Consider the following 15,128-nt stretch of genomic DNA (forward strand, 5'->3'; position numbering starts at 1 on the left):
CTGTTCCAGTAACAAGAAGCCGAAAGCACCAGCCTGAAGATGACGAGTGAGACCTCGTCGAAACGTCGCCTAGACACCCCAACTTTTACACGGGAAGATACCCGAGGACACCAAAACCTGCATTCCTGTACCCGTGAAAATCTACGAAAGCATATATATATATATATATATATATATATATATATATATATATATATATAACATTTTAGAATATTCATGTAAACAACCTTAAAATATCAATGTAATGAATTGGAAAAAAATGTTTAAAAGCACTTTTCAAAAACAAGCAAACTTCGAGTCCTTTTTGTTGGGGATAGTTCAGATGGAAATTCCCAGGTGTCGTTTAGCCCAAAAATGGAAAACGAGCAAGGTCCCAACTAAAGAAGAATGGCAACTTAAGCTGATGGAATACGTGCAGCTTGCAGATTTAATGTATAGAATAAGAGAACAAGAAGAACATACGTTTAAAGAAGATTGGAAAATGTTTACTGGATATATGGAGGAAAATTGTGTTTATTTGAAAACGTGGGCAGCTTTAAGATAAATTCAACAGTGTAAATAAGTTTTGATGGATGAAATAATGGAATGCTGAATGGTTCAGTTTAGTTAAGTAAAATATGCAGGGATTTAGGTTATGCAAAATGAAACATGTATAGAGGAGAAGGGAAGTCATTGATATTTTAAGGCTCTCTCTATTTATTTTTAAGCTGCTTCTGCTCTGAAAGCGGCTCCTCCAGCTTCCACCGCGCGGTTTATTCTCGCAGGATCCTCCTCTGCTTTCCCCAGGGATCAACCCGCAAGGAAACGCCCAGGCAGCCTCGGAAGGGAGAAACGAAACTTAAAAAGAGGGTGTCTCTTAGGACTCTCCAGGGAGACGCAGCGATGGCGGCCGTGCAAGGGCTCTGCGATGAAGTGACGTGCTCCGTCTGCCAGGACTACTTCAGAGACCCGGTGACTCTGGACTGCGGGCACAACTTTTGCCGCGCCTGCCTGGCGGGTCTCTGGGAAGGATCCGGCCCCGACTCTCCCTCCTGCTGCCCGGAGTGCAAAGAAGCCGTGCAGCCCAGGAACTTCAAGCCCAACCGGCAACTAGCCAACGTCGCGGAGCTGCTCAAGAAACTCCAGGAGGGAGAAGGGGGAGGAAGGCGCGCATCAGGCGCGGGGCAGGGGCGCATGTGCCAAGCGCACCAGGAGCCGCTGAAGCTCTTCTGCAAGGACGACGAAGCGCCCATCTGCGTGGTGTGCGACAGGTCCAAGGAGCACCGAGAGCACCGCGTGTGTCCCATGGAAGAGGCTTCCCAAGAGTACAAGGTAGGGAAGTCACGGCGGTTGGGTGGGTATCTGCCGGGACCAGCGCCACGCGCTTTTACGCGCTGCGCAACGAGGCTCACTACTTGCGCGCACTGTTGTTGTTTAGTCATTTAGTCGTGTCCGACTCTTCGTGACCCCATGGACCAGAGCACACCAGGCATTCCTGTCTTCCACTGCCTCCCACAGTTTGGTCAAACTCATGCTGGTAGCTTTGAGAACACTGTCCAACCATCTCGTCCTCTGTCGTCCCCTTCTCCTTGTGCCCTCCATCTTTCCCAACACCAGGGTCTTTTCCAGGGAGTCTTCTCTTCTCATGAGGTGGCCAAAGTATTGGAGCCTCAGCTTCAGGATCTGTCCTTCCAGTGAGCACTCAGGGCTGATTTCCTTAAGAATGGAGAGGTTTGATCTTCTTGCAGTCCATGGGACTCTCAAGAGTCTCCTCCAGCACCATAATTCAAAAGCATTAATTCTTCGGCGATCAGCCTTCTTTATGGTCCAGCTCTCACTTCCATACATCACTACTGGGAAAACCAGAGCTTTAACTATACGGACCTTTGTTGGCAAGGTGATGTCTCTGCTTTTTAAGATGCTGTCTAGGTTTGTCATTCCTTTCCTCCCAAGAAGCAGGCGTCTTTTAATTTCGGGACTGCTGTCACCATCTGCAGTGATCATGGAGCCCAAGAAAGTAAAATCTCTCACTGCCTCCATTTCTTCCCCTTCTATTTGCCAGGAGGTGATGGGCCCAGTGGCCTTGATCTTTGTTTTTTTGATGTTGAGCTTCAGACCATATTTTGCGCTCTCGTCTTTCATCCTCATTAAAAGGTTCTTTAATTCCTCCTCACTTTCTGCCATCAAGGTTGTGTCATCCGCATATCTGAGGTTGTTGATATTCCTTAAACTATTGCCGTGAAAAATCGAACGTGGACAATAAAAAGAAAGCATTGCCAGAAACATACAAGATGCAACCCAAACAATCGCTGTCAAACGGCGTGCCTCTGAGCTGTGCGCCAGATATATGGGATCAAGCGCATGGGGTGGGGGACAGTGTGAAAGCTCGGATGGAGGGCACCTTCTCTTGTTTTCTTTTTTGGGTAGGGTTGCACCCCAGGAAGGTCGTCCGTGCTGCAAACGCAGCAAAAACAACGCGGGAGGCAGCGGACCGCTGTGAGTCACTGGTCTCTGTAGCTGCAGCAGGCATTGTGACTGATTCTCCAGGCATGCTCCGTTGTCTCTCCAGGCAGACAAATGTATGGGTTTCCTAAGCTGTCTGTTGGCACCCGCGGCCCACAGGGCCCTGTGCCTCCTGATTTTTTAAAAATGTCTTTTTAAAATGGCAGGATGCCCTGTAGCACTGACTTCCAGCTGCCAAGCCTTTAAATTCCCCTTCTCCGAAATAACCTGGGCAGAGGGGGCCTTCCAAGGAAGAGGGCAGGGCCGTTGGAGATTTGCTTTCTGGCTGCTTACTAAAAGACTCTTTTTCTAAGGGGGGGTGAGAAAGGGGATTCCAGTGATGCTTGGAGGGGTGGGGGGGACAGGGGAAGGGCAACCAGAGAGACCAGTGGTTGTGGCGTGGTTGTGGTGTGCGGCTATGGGTGGGCCAAATGACGTGAATCATTCAAAGGTTCTGCTTTTGAAGACTGGGGTGTGACTATTTTTGAGTTGGAAATTGGTTTCGATTTGACCTCCCCCCCCCCCCTTTAGCTATGCAGAATGCCAGAATAGGAACCCAGCTCCAGTTTAGGATTATGTTGTTGTTGTTGTTGTTTAGTCATGTCCGACTCTTCGTGACCCCATGGACCAGAGCACGCCAGGCACACCTGTCTTCCACTGCAAATTTCCAGGATTTCACACATCAGCAAAAGTAGCAAGCATCTTCACAAAGGGGAAGGTCTCCATGTGTTTCTGAATTGAAGATTTCTTTAAAGATGAACATGGAAATAACTTTCAAATGTCTCCACATATATTGCATCATTATATCTGTGCTAATCTTGGGAAGTGTGAATTAGGAAGTGTGAATGCAAACCAGATCAAACTCAAAAAACACCAGAACTAGAAAGCATGTTGTTGTTGTTTAGTCGTTTAGTCGTGTCCGACTCTTCGTGACCCCATGGACCAGAGCACGCCAGGCACTCCTGTCTTCCACTGCCTCCCGCAGTTTGGTCAAACTCATGCTGGTAGCTTCGAGAACACTGTCCAACCATCTCGTCCTCTGTCGTCCCCTTCTCCTTGTGCCCTCCATCTTTCCCGACATCAGAGTCTTTTCCAGGGAGTCTTCTCTTCTCATGAGGTGGCCAAAGTATTGGAGCCTCAGCTTCAGGATCTGTCCTTCCAGTGAGCACTCAGGGCTGATTTCCTTCAGAATGGAGAGGTTTGATCTTCTTGCAGTCCATGGGACTCTCAGGGAGCAAAGACAAAAAAAATCCTCTGCACCCCGTTCTATGGACCTGATTTGAGCCAAGATCCCTGGGATGCCAATTTGTGGGTCAAACTAGCACTCATGAAGATGGTGAGGGGACTCCCCAAAAACCTTAAGAGCTGCTTTGGGGAGGAATGGGGCGGGCATAAATGGGAAGGGGAGGATGGGTAAAATTGGGAGCTAAGGTTTGCAGAAGAAATGGCAGTTTCCAGAAAGGCAGAACCACCTGTGTGGTGTGTTGGTTTAGAGTGTTGGAGCAGGGCCAGGGTTCAAATTCCCACTCGCTTGTGAAACTCACTGGGTGACCTTGGGCCGGTCACTGCCTCTCAGCCTAGCCTGAGGTATCACAGGGCTGTTATTGGGATTAAATGAGGAGGATGGGGAGAACCACGTATGCCAGCCAGAGCTTCTTTGGAAAAGAAGGTGGAATATAAATGCAATAAATAATAAATACATTAACCATTATTATTATTATTATTAATTAATTAAATTTATATACCGACCTTCACCCAAAGATCTCAGGGCAGTTCAAAATATAAAAAACACAGAATAAAAGCACAAAATAAATAGCTGGAAGCAAAACAAAAAAACACCTCCCCCACAAACAGATTTAAATGGCCATAAATAAAAAAGCCATAAAATCATAAATCATAAAAGGCCAGTGTCAGGGGCTCAGGAGCAGAGGCACAGGGGAGAGAGGAAATGGAGAGCGAAGGGGAAGAATCTGAGGGCAGCGGAGGGCAGAATGACAGTGACCCGAGAGATTCCATAAGCCTCTCCAGTGAATCAGAAGATTCCCAGAAGGGGGCGCCGATGGCCAGGGCAAGGGGGGTCCCGGGGGGGACACACCAGAAGCAGGGGGCCAGCGGAGACTCCCAGAGCAGTAGCTGGAAATCAGGACCAGCTTCCCCACCAGAGCGTAGTGGGGGGGAAGAGCCCCATAGGTCAGAGTCAGGGTCTCCTCCGGAAGGCAGGGAGGAGGAGTCAGACCCAGCTAGCATCCCCGAAGAGGGAAGCAGCGACAGGAGCAGTATAACGGTCAGGAGGAAGGTGGCAGGCTGGGCGCGCGCGCCAAGTTCAAATGTACAGGCGCACGGGACAGCAGAAAGCACGGATTGGGAACCAGGTCCTAAAGCCCGCCGGAGGGAGGGGGAAGACTCAGGGGATTCAGCGTCAGAAGAGTCTAGGAAGGGCAAGACCTCGGCGGACAAGCGGACCCAGAGGAGGAGGGAGCAGAGGAAGAGGTGGAGCAAGGCTAGGGTCTTAAACTGGTGTCTGGGGGGAGGAGACTCAGACGGAGCTTCGGCGGTCTAGGGTTTAAGACGTAGAGCTGCGCGCCGTGGCTGTAAAAGAGAAACTGAACTTCAATAAAGACTATTTTATATAACAACGGACTGGCGTTGGTTCTCTGTGAGCTGGGACCTGAGGCAGCTCTGACAGCCAGGTTTTGCTAATGTAATATCTTCCAGATGTTGTCAGACTCCCAAGGCTGTGTGTACACACCATAGGCTTAAATCACACCACTTCACCCAAAGGATCCTGGGAACCGTGCAGGGGGTTGGACTAGATGATCTTCACGGTTCCTCCCAACTCTACAATTCTATGATGCTATGATTCTCCCCTAGCCCATCGTTCTCTGATCAGACGTGTATTTTTTTTCCTGGGCTTCAGGTGGACTGACCTCTGAATAATTGAAATTGAAATACTTTATTGTCACTTGTACAACTTGTATACAGTGAGATTACACGAGCACCTCCACCCCACTCAGCTCTCTTAGTCAAAATTCCCCTCGTTTACTGACGCACACCCACCAAACCCGAAAGTCAGCTGCCCTGTTGTGATCTTTTCATTCAGCAGCCTAACAGCCCACGGATAGAAGCTGTTCTTTACCCTGTTGGTGCGACAAATCATGCTTCTATATCTTCTGCCTGAGGGCAGGAGATCAAGAAAGTGCCGGCCAGGGTGTGAATCGTCCCTGAGAATTTCCCTCACTCTCCTGAGGCAACGCTCTTCCGCTATTTCATCCAGCGGATTCACGGGACAGCCCATAATATCTTCTGCTGTATTCACCACCCTCTGTAGGAGGGTGAATGTCGCAAAACTCTTTTATATTTTTTAAGGAACAAATCAAGGCCCGCCTAGAGTCTCTGAAGGATGAGAGAGAGAAACTTGTGGAGCAGAAATCAGCCGAAGAGTTGAGGAGGCAGGAGTGTGTGGTAGGTATTTGTTCTTGCAAATCATGTGTTAGGACTCCTCAGGCCACCCTGTCACTAAGAGAAATATCTTCCTATATGTTGGCCGGTATTGGTGTTGTTCTGTGGAGGCTATGGACTCCTTAGACTAGGATGTACAGGGTGAAGCCATTTGATTGCTTCCCAAAATGCCCAGCTGAGCTGCTTCTTGTCGCTTTTCAAGAACACGGACAGGAAACAGATTTGTCACATACGCATCCCTGTTTACACACACATTCAAATCACCTGTGTGTTTGCTCCCCAAAGTGGCAGCTTGTTCGTCCCCCAGAACACAGTTGCCATTGGAGTACTGATGAGCAGAATGAACCGGAGGATGAGTAATAAACTTCCACAGGGGATGGTACCTGTTTGTACCTGTTAGAATGTGTTTAGAAATCTGGGCGGGACGCGGGTGGTGCTGTGGTCTAAACCACTGAGCCTCTTGGGCTTGCCGATCAGAAGGTCGGCAGTTCAAATCCCTGCGATGGGGTAAGCTCCCGTTGCTCTGTCCCAGCTTCTGGCATACTAGCAGTTCTAAAGCACACCAGTGCAAGTAGATAAATGGGTACCGCTGTGGCGGAAAAGTAAACGGCGTTTCCGTGCGCTCTGGTTTCCGTCACAGTGTCCCGTTGCGCTAGAAGTGGTTTAGTCATGCTGGCCACATGCTGTCTGTGGACAAACACTGGCTCCCTCAGCCTGCAAGCAAGATGAGTGCCGCAACCCCATAGTCGCCTTTGACTGGACTTAACCGTCCAGGGCTCCTTTACCTTTTTACCTTAGATTAGTTGGGCAAAATGCCCCATTACCTTAATCTATAGCAGTGTTTCCCAGACTGGGATCTTTAGCTGTTTTCAGACTACAATTCCCATCACCCTGACCCCTGGTCTTGCTAGTGAGGGATGATGGGAGTCGTAGTCCGAAAACAGCTGGACTACGTTTGGGAAACGCTGATCTACAGCTTACGAAAGAGCATTATTATGAACAGTCAGCATCCTTTGACTGAAGCTCCTCGTCTCCCTTTGCCCTTTTCCAAATTTCTTTGTATTTCCCCCACTCCGCCCACTTCCCTCCCATAGGCGGGGTTAGAAATGGAGAAGCAGAAGATCAGAATTGCCTTTGAGAAGATGCAGGAGTTCCTTGAGGAGAAACTGAACCTGTGGCTCGGCCAGCTGGAAGATGTGGAGAGAGAGATGGGGAGGTGGCAGGAAGAGAACCTCTCCAGACTCTCTGAGGAGATTTCGCAACTCAGTGAGCTGATTGTGGAGATGGAGGAGAAGAGCCTGCAGCCTGCGAGTGAATTCCTGCAGGTGAGACTCAGCACAAAGGTGCCAGGTGGGCAGAAAGAAGGCACAAGCCTTTTGTTTTATGCAGTCAAGGAATAGAAAGGGCGAAGGAATTTCCTTGGCACGAAAAGGAACCCAGTGCTTGTTTTGTCTTGTGCAACTGACACCTCTTCCCCCCTCTCTCTATTTCAGGACATCAGAAGTGCTTTGAGCAGGTATGTGGCTGTGGCAATCACACAGGGTTCCCGGATGTTTAACAGTCTATTGATCCCTGTGTCACCACTGTGCTCGCTTCCCCGCTGCCACCAACCAGTTTGTTGTTGTCGCCGTTTAGTTGTTTAGTCGTGTCCGACTCTTCGTGACCCCATGGACCAGAGCACGCCAGGCACTCCTGTCTTCCACTGCCTCCCGCAGTTTGGTCAAACTCATGCTGGTAGCTTCGAGAACGCTGTCCACCCATCTTGTCCTCTGTCGTCCCCTTCTCCTTGTGCCCTCCATCTTTCCCAACATCAGGGTCTTTTCCAGGGAGTCTTCTCTTCTCATGAGGTGGCCAAAGTATTGGAGCCTCAGCTTCAGGATCTGTCCTTCCAGTGAGCACTCAGGGCTCATTTCCTTCAGAATGGATAGGTTTGATCTTCTTGCAGTCCATGGGAGTCTCAAGAGTGTCCTCCAGCACCGTAATTCAAAAGCACCAATTCTTCGGCGATCAGCCTTCTTTATGGTCCAGATCTCACTTCCATACATCACTACTGGGAAAACCATAGCTTTAACTATATGGACCTTTGTTGGCAAGGTGATGCCTCTGCTTTTTAAGATGCTGTCTAGGTTTGTCATTGCTTTTCTTCCAAGAAGCAGGCGTCTTTTAATTTTGTGACTGCTGTTACCATCTGCAGTGATCATGGAGCCCAAGAAAGTTAATCTCTGGTAAAACACTGAGTCCAGTCAGTTGTTAAAAGTGAACCAAAAAACAAGTTTATTTTAGAAACATTAACAAGTTTATGGTTTCTCAGATAATATTCCTGTCAGTATCTTAACTTTCATACCTCCCTAATACCTTCTGACTGATTATCTCAACTGTTTAACCCACAGACTTCTCTTCTCTATCTCTTTTAACTCCAGACTGTCTTCTCAACAACTCTAACTCTCTAAAAACCTCTGTGCTGAAAACTTATACACCATTAACTCCGCCCCCTGGGTTCCCATTGGTTAGTCATTTTACAATGAGTTAACCCTTTCCCTATGAACCCTGTATGATGTCACACACATAGGAGGTCAAACGCCACAGTGGCTCTTCCATCGCATCCTTTTCTGCTTCCCCTGCTTTTCAGGTGGTAGAGTCTCAGCCCCATAGGAGTGCATGAGAAAGCTAGTGCTATTTATGAACTTTGGGGGGGGGGTCCCCTTTCTCTTTCAGCTTCTGCCCCAGATATCTGAGAAATAGGGTTAGAAAGTCTGCTCCGTACAGTCAACTGTTCATTAAATAGATCCATGTCCTGTGCTTTTTTCCTGGAGGTAGCAGGGGGATGCATGCCCCTAAACATTTTGAGAATCTAAGTTTGGCCTCACTGAGGGGCAGTATTTCAATATGAGTAGGGAAATGAGAGTATAGTGGAACCTCGGGTTGCAAATGTGATCCGTGTGGGAGGCACGTTCGCAGCCTGCAGTGCCACGTCTGCGCATGCGCGGCTCACGATTCTGTGCTTCTGCGCATGCGCAAAGCGCAATTTCGGCGAGCGCCGAAACCCAGAAGTAACCCGTTCCGGTACTTCTGGGTTCAGCATGGTGCGCAACCGGAAAATGCATAACCTGAAGCGTCTGTAACCCGAGATACCACTGTACCCCTAAACATTTTGGGGGGGGGAAGCACTGTATATATCTATACAGTGGTACCTAGAGTTACATATGCTTCAGCTTACAGACTCCGCTAACCCAGAAATATTACCTTGGGTTAAGAACTTTGCTTCAGGATGAGAACAGAAATCGTGCGGCGGCGGCACAGCGGCAGCAGGAGGCCCCGTTAGCTAAAGTGGTGCTTCAGGTTAAGAACAGTTTCAGGTTAAGAACAGACCTCCAGAACGAATCTATATCTCTTCCTTATTCCCTGACCATATTCCCTTCCAGGAATGAGAAGAACTCAGTAGGGCACATGACGGACCTTTCTCCAAAGATGGAAGAGGCGCTCAGGTTTGCGTCACAGAAAAACTCTGCTTTAGAAAAGGCTTTGGAGAGCTCTCAAGGTAATTTGGGTACCTTAAGGAGGGAAATGGAGGTCTCAGAGTATGCACCAGTTCCAGGCTGGGTTCGAGGAAAGTAAGAAACCTTATCCTGTCCCTTCCCTATTGGTAGTTCTTGGTGGTTCTTTTAAGACGCAGGAATGCTGCTGCTGGGCTTTGCTTCTCCATGGCTTCAATTTTTCTCTCTATCAGTACGGATCTTTTACTCCCCTTCAGTCTGAACAAGGGTAGTGTTGAAGGGGGTGGTGCTTGACTGAAGCAGCTCAGCAAGCACTGAACAAAGGTGGCCAGTATTCATCCTCACAACAGCCTTGTGATGTAGGCTAGGCTATGAGACAATGACTGGCCCAAGGTCGCCCAGTGAGCCTCATGGCTGAATGGGGATTCGAACCCTTGTCTCCCAGATCCCAGACCTACAATCTAACCATTATATCTACACTGGCTCCCAGTACGTTTCCGAGCACAATTCAAAGTGTTGGTGCTGACCTTTAAAGCCCTAAACGGCCTCGGTCCTGTATACCTGAAGGAGCGTCTCCACCCCCATCGTTCAGCCCAGACACTGAGGTCCTCTGGCAGTTCCCTTGCTGTGAGAAGTCAAGTTACAGGGAACCAGGCAGAGGGCCTTCTCAGTAGTGGCACCCACCCTGTGGAACGCCCTCCCACCAGATGTCAAAGAGAACAACAACTACCAAACTTTTAGAAGACATCTGAAGGCAGCCCTGTTTAGCAAAGCTTTTAATGTTTAATAGGTTATTGTATTTTAGTGTTCTGTTGGAAGCCGCCCAGAGTGGCTGGAGAAACCCAGCCAGATGGGCAGGGTATAAATAAATTATTATTATTATTATTATTATTATTATTATTATTATTATTATTATTATTATTATTATTATTATACCACACTAGGTGCCTCTAGACCAGGCATCCCCAAACTCGGCCATCCAGATGTTTTTGGCCTACAACTCCCATCATCCCTAGCTAACAGGACCAGTGGTCAGGGATGATGGGAACTGTAGTCCCAAAACAGCTGGAGGGCTGAGTTTGGGGATGCCTGCTCTAGACTGTCAATCACAAAGCAGAATTTTTGGTTTTTGCATCAAGAGTCCTCCAGATGTCTTATGAATCAAACATTCCTCCTAATTTTCATGAACAAAGCTTCCACAGAGGTTAGATTGCATCTGATCTTTATTGAGCCTTTGTTCAGATTTTTTTTTTTTAATGAGGGTGGTTAAATGACTGCAAGCTGTTATCCTGATTTGTTTGTGTAGTGCAATCTGCTGTAAATGGGCTAACCTAAACTTCTGGTATGCAGTGGAATTGCTTTGCAATATACTGACGCCTTTGCAGAGGATTCAAGTGCTCTGTTGTTCTGGTGTAAGAAACCCACTTAAAAACAACTGTCATTGCTTAGTTAGTAGAGAATGAGACTCTTAATCTCAGGGTTGTGGGTTTGAGTCCCATGTTGGGCAAAAGATTCCTGCATTGCAGGGGGTTGGACTAGATGACCACTGAGGTCTCTTCCAACTCTACAATTCTATAACTTTTTGCAGTTTAGAAAGTGGTAGTTGCAGAATGAATGACTGACGAATGGGAAGGCTTCTATACACCCCAAAAGCCATGAAAGACGGATGTTCATTGCCACTCCCAGTAAAAACTAGGGGTAGTCTAACAAGCGTTTGGATTTGATATCCCGCCTATCACTCCCTTTAAGGAGTCTCAAAGTGGCTAACAATCTCCTTTCCCTTCCTCCCCCACAACAAACACTCTGTGAGGTGAGTGGGGCTGAGAGACTTCAGAGAAGTGTGACTGGCCCAAGGTCACCCAGCAGCTGCATGTGGAGGAGCGGAGACGCGAACCTGGTTCCCCAGATTACGAGACTACCGCTCTTAACCACTACACCACACTGGCTCTGCATAAGCTTTCTGCAAGCAAAACAGGACAATTGCTGAATAAATAGTTACTCTGAGGGGAAACCCTCCAGCAATCCCCGCAAAGTTCCACTTGGTTTGAGAGGGTTGTGGTTTTTCCCCAGTGGTGATATTTAAATTTGTTACTCTTTCTTCTTCTTAACAGATTCTCTGATGCAAGCCCTGAACAAAGGTAAATTATCTTTAACGCGTGTGCCCCACATTGATATGGGAAACTTTTGAGGGGATTGGGCTGTTACGATTATTATCAACAACAACAACAACATCCTTTATTGAATTTATAGACCACCCTATACCTGGAGGTCTCAGGGCAGTACACAGAATAAAAAATCAAAATACAGTGGTACCTCGGGTTACATACGCTTCAGGTTACATACGCTTCAGGTTACAGACTCTGCTAACCCAGAAATAGTGCTTCAGGTTAAGAACTTTACTTCAGGATGAGAACAGAAATCGCATGGCGGCAGTGGGAGGCCCCATTAGCTAAAGTGGTGCTCCAGGTTAAGAACAGTTTCAGGTTAAGAACGGACCTCCAGAACGAATTAAGTACTTAACCCGAGGTACCACTGTACAAAACCACAAAATACATCATCAAAATAAGAAGGACAACATGGGATGTGGACAAAAGCCCCTTGTTCAACGATGTGATGATCAGATGACATTTTGCAACTGACTGGGCCAACCTTTTGGGAAATTCAGTCAGAAGTATCTAGGCTGGGGGCTGGTTAGGGTTGATCTGGGGGGAGTGTAGAAGGGTTGGCATGTTCATGAAGACAGGAGTGGGGTAGAGCCTAAGATTGTGAGGTGTGAACTCAACTCAGCCGCCATTTCAAATCAGCAGACGGGCTCTTAACCTTATGAAATATACCAGGAGTCGAGGGTGGATTTCATGCTCTTTATTCAGCTCATAGTGGTGAGGAGGAATGGATGTTCCCCCAGAATGTCTGCTTTATATACATTATTTACACAATGGGCCCCACGTGATTGGCTAATTCCGGGATTCTCCTGTAGGCCAATCAGGTTGCGGATTCACTTCCACCTGGAGCTGGATTGGGTGGCTCCTGTGAACCAATGAGACTGCTGCATTCTGGACCCTATTGTTCTAGGACCAATCAGACTGCTGCAATCTGGATCCTATTGTTCTAGGACCAATCAGACTGCTGTGTTCTGAATCCTATTGTTCTAGGACCAATCAGACTGCTGCATTTTGGATCCTATTGTTCTAGGACCAATCAGACTGCTGCATTCTGGATCCTATTGTTCTAGGACCAACCAGACTGTTGCATTTTGGATCCTATTCAACTCAGTACAAAACACCTTACCTGTTTATTCACCTGTGAAACATCTTGAGGTGACTGAAAATAACCTCAACAATCAAAACGATTCCGCATGTCAAATAAATCAGATTCAACGCAGATCAGACTGGCATGGGGTCTACCATCATCCATCCTCTCTCTCTCTTTCTCTCTCTCTCTCTCTGTCTCTCTTTCCCTCTGTCTGTCACGCAGTGAGTGTGACCCTGGATCCGGAAACTGCGTCCCCAAAGCTCCTCGTCTCTGAGGACCTGAAGAGTGTGAGAAGAGCAGAAAAGAAGCAGGATCTGCCCGACAACCCGGAGAGATTTGACTGGATGCCCTTTGTGCTGGGCCGCGAGGGATTCACCTCAGGAAGGCCTTGCTGGGAGGTAGAGATTGAGACAGTAGACCAAGCCATGTGGGCTCTGGGTGTTGCCAAAGACTCTGTCAGGAGGAAGGGTCCGTTTAGGCTTAATCCGAATGAGGGGGTTTGGGCTCTGAAGAAGCAGTTTGGCGAGTCCTCGCCTTTTCAGCTCGTGGCTTTGAGCTGCCCCGAGCCGGTCTCCGTGACCGTAAGGCAACTGCCCAGGAAGATCCGGATTTCCCTGGATTACGAAGCGGGTCTGGTGGAATTTTTTGATGCCGACGCCAAAGAATGTCTCTTCACTTTCTTTGCAGGGTCATTCTTGGGGGAGAAGATCCGCCCCTTCTTCCTCTTGGGTTTGGGAGTCACTCTAAAGTGTTGAATTTTTTTGTGGGGGGTGTGTGTGATGAGCAGGGAAACCCCCCCAACAAAACCCACCACCCTAAGTTGTTGAATGGTTTCTTTAAATGTAAAGGTTCATCATTGTTCCACCCGATGTGTATGTCTTTAAGGGGCCAGAGCAAGGGCCAGAGCAAGATAACGAGACCCAGCTTTACAGCTGTGAAACATAGCAGGTGCTGCTGAGTTGTATTTGATTAAGGTGTGTCAGCATTTGGGTGTAGTATATAAGGAGCAGCACCTAGCTCTCCCATTACCCTGGGGGATGGGTTGGTGGTTGGGTCTGGTTTGTTGATGTATTAGTGTAAAAGGAGTTTTTGTTTTTCTTATTAAAACCTTGTTTAAGTTATTTTTGAGTCCTTTTCATTTTTAATGCATGGTCTCCCCAGCAAGCTCTCTGCAGCGCTACCAAACTGCAAAAAGCCAACATAAGTAGGCGGCATTCTGGAACCTTCTCAGTGGTTGCTGTTATAAGAATTTTAAGGTCTCAAAAATAGAATAAATACTCATAAATGCACACATATCTAAATATATGAACCATGTGTTTGAAATAGTACAGGAGAGCAATCCTGAAGCCATTTTGACTCTTCCAGTGACCTCAAATATTCCTCTGCAGTAAGGAGGAAGATGGGGAAAGCCTTCCCTTTGTGTTTTTGCTTACAAATCCTGTCTTAAAGGGCATATTTGTGTATGAATAGGGTGAGCCTGTGAGCTGGAGTCAGGAACTAAAGCATTAACCATCAGAAAAGAATGGCCAGATTGCCCAGGTAATACAATCAGTGACCTTTATCAGGTATCCTGACAAGCAGGATTTCTGCTGGAGACCACTTCCTTCTGTGATGTATGTGATGTTTTGGGGGTGTTTTGGGCTACAGGGTGGGTAATTTCAAAAGGCTATATACTGGTTTGCGCACCATTGTTTGGTGTTCTCCCCCCTCCTGCGTGTGGTGAGTGGGGACCCTTTTGCAATAGTTTAATAAAGATCAGGCTTACTAGCTGCTTTGCTTCTCAATATACTCTGGTTGGCCCCTCTTTTCTCCTACCGATAGGGAATCTTAGAAGGACTCTATATGGGCTCCTGGATACCTCATAAAGGAAAGAGGAACAGTTTTTCTTTTAACATTGTGTAACTAAGATCATGGCCACTGGGCCCATCACCTCCTGGCAAATAGAAGGGGAAGAAATGGAGGCAGTGAGAGATTTTACTTTCTTGGGCTCCATGATCACTGCAGGTGGTGACAGCAGTCACAAAATTAAAAGATGCCTGCTTCTTGGGAGAAAAGAAATGACAAACCTAGACAGCATCTTAAAAAGCAGAGACATCACCTTGCTGACAAAGGTCCATATAGTTAAAGCTATGGTTTTCCCAGTAGTGATATATGGAAGTGAGAGCTGGACCATAAAGAAGGCTGATCGCCGAAGAATTGATGCTTTTTAATTATGGTGTTGGAGGAGACTCTTGAGAGTCTCATGAACTGCAAGAAGATCAAACCTCTCCATTCTGAAGGAATTCAGCCCTGAGTGCTCACTGGAAGGACAGATCCTGAAGCTGAGGCTCCAGTACTTTGGCCACCTCATGAGAAGAGATGACTCCCTGGAGAAGACACTGATGCTGGGAAAGATGGAGGGCACAAGGAGAAGGGGGCGACAGAGGACGAGATGGTTGGATA

At 47.6% G+C, this 15,128-nt stretch overlaps 1 protein-coding gene across 1 annotated transcript; it reads left to right on the forward strand.

Annotated features, from left to right (window-relative positions):
* The first annotated feature begins 792 nt into the window (after window positions 1–792).
* LOC114592020 (E3 ubiquitin-protein ligase TRIM7-like) lies at window positions 793–13,488 on the forward strand. Its single transcript, XM_028719830.2, has 7 exons — window positions 793–1,311; window positions 5,848–5,943; window positions 7,035–7,265; window positions 7,434–7,456; window positions 9,363–9,478; window positions 11,546–11,572; window positions 12,909–13,488. The coding sequence occupies exons 1-7, from the start codon at window positions 883–885 to the stop codon at window positions 13,439–13,441; spliced, it is 1,455 nt and encodes a 484-aa protein (XP_028575663.2). The 5' UTR covers window positions 793–882; the 3' UTR covers window positions 13,442–13,488.
* The last annotated feature ends 1,640 nt before the right edge of the window (window positions 13,489–15,128 follow it).

The sequence above is a fragment of the Podarcis muralis genome, chromosome 2, assembly GCF_964188315.1.
Source record: "Podarcis muralis chromosome 2, rPodMur119.hap1.1, whole genome shotgun sequence".
Lineage (NCBI taxonomy): Eukaryota > Metazoa > Chordata > Lepidosauria > Squamata > Lacertidae > Podarcis > Podarcis muralis.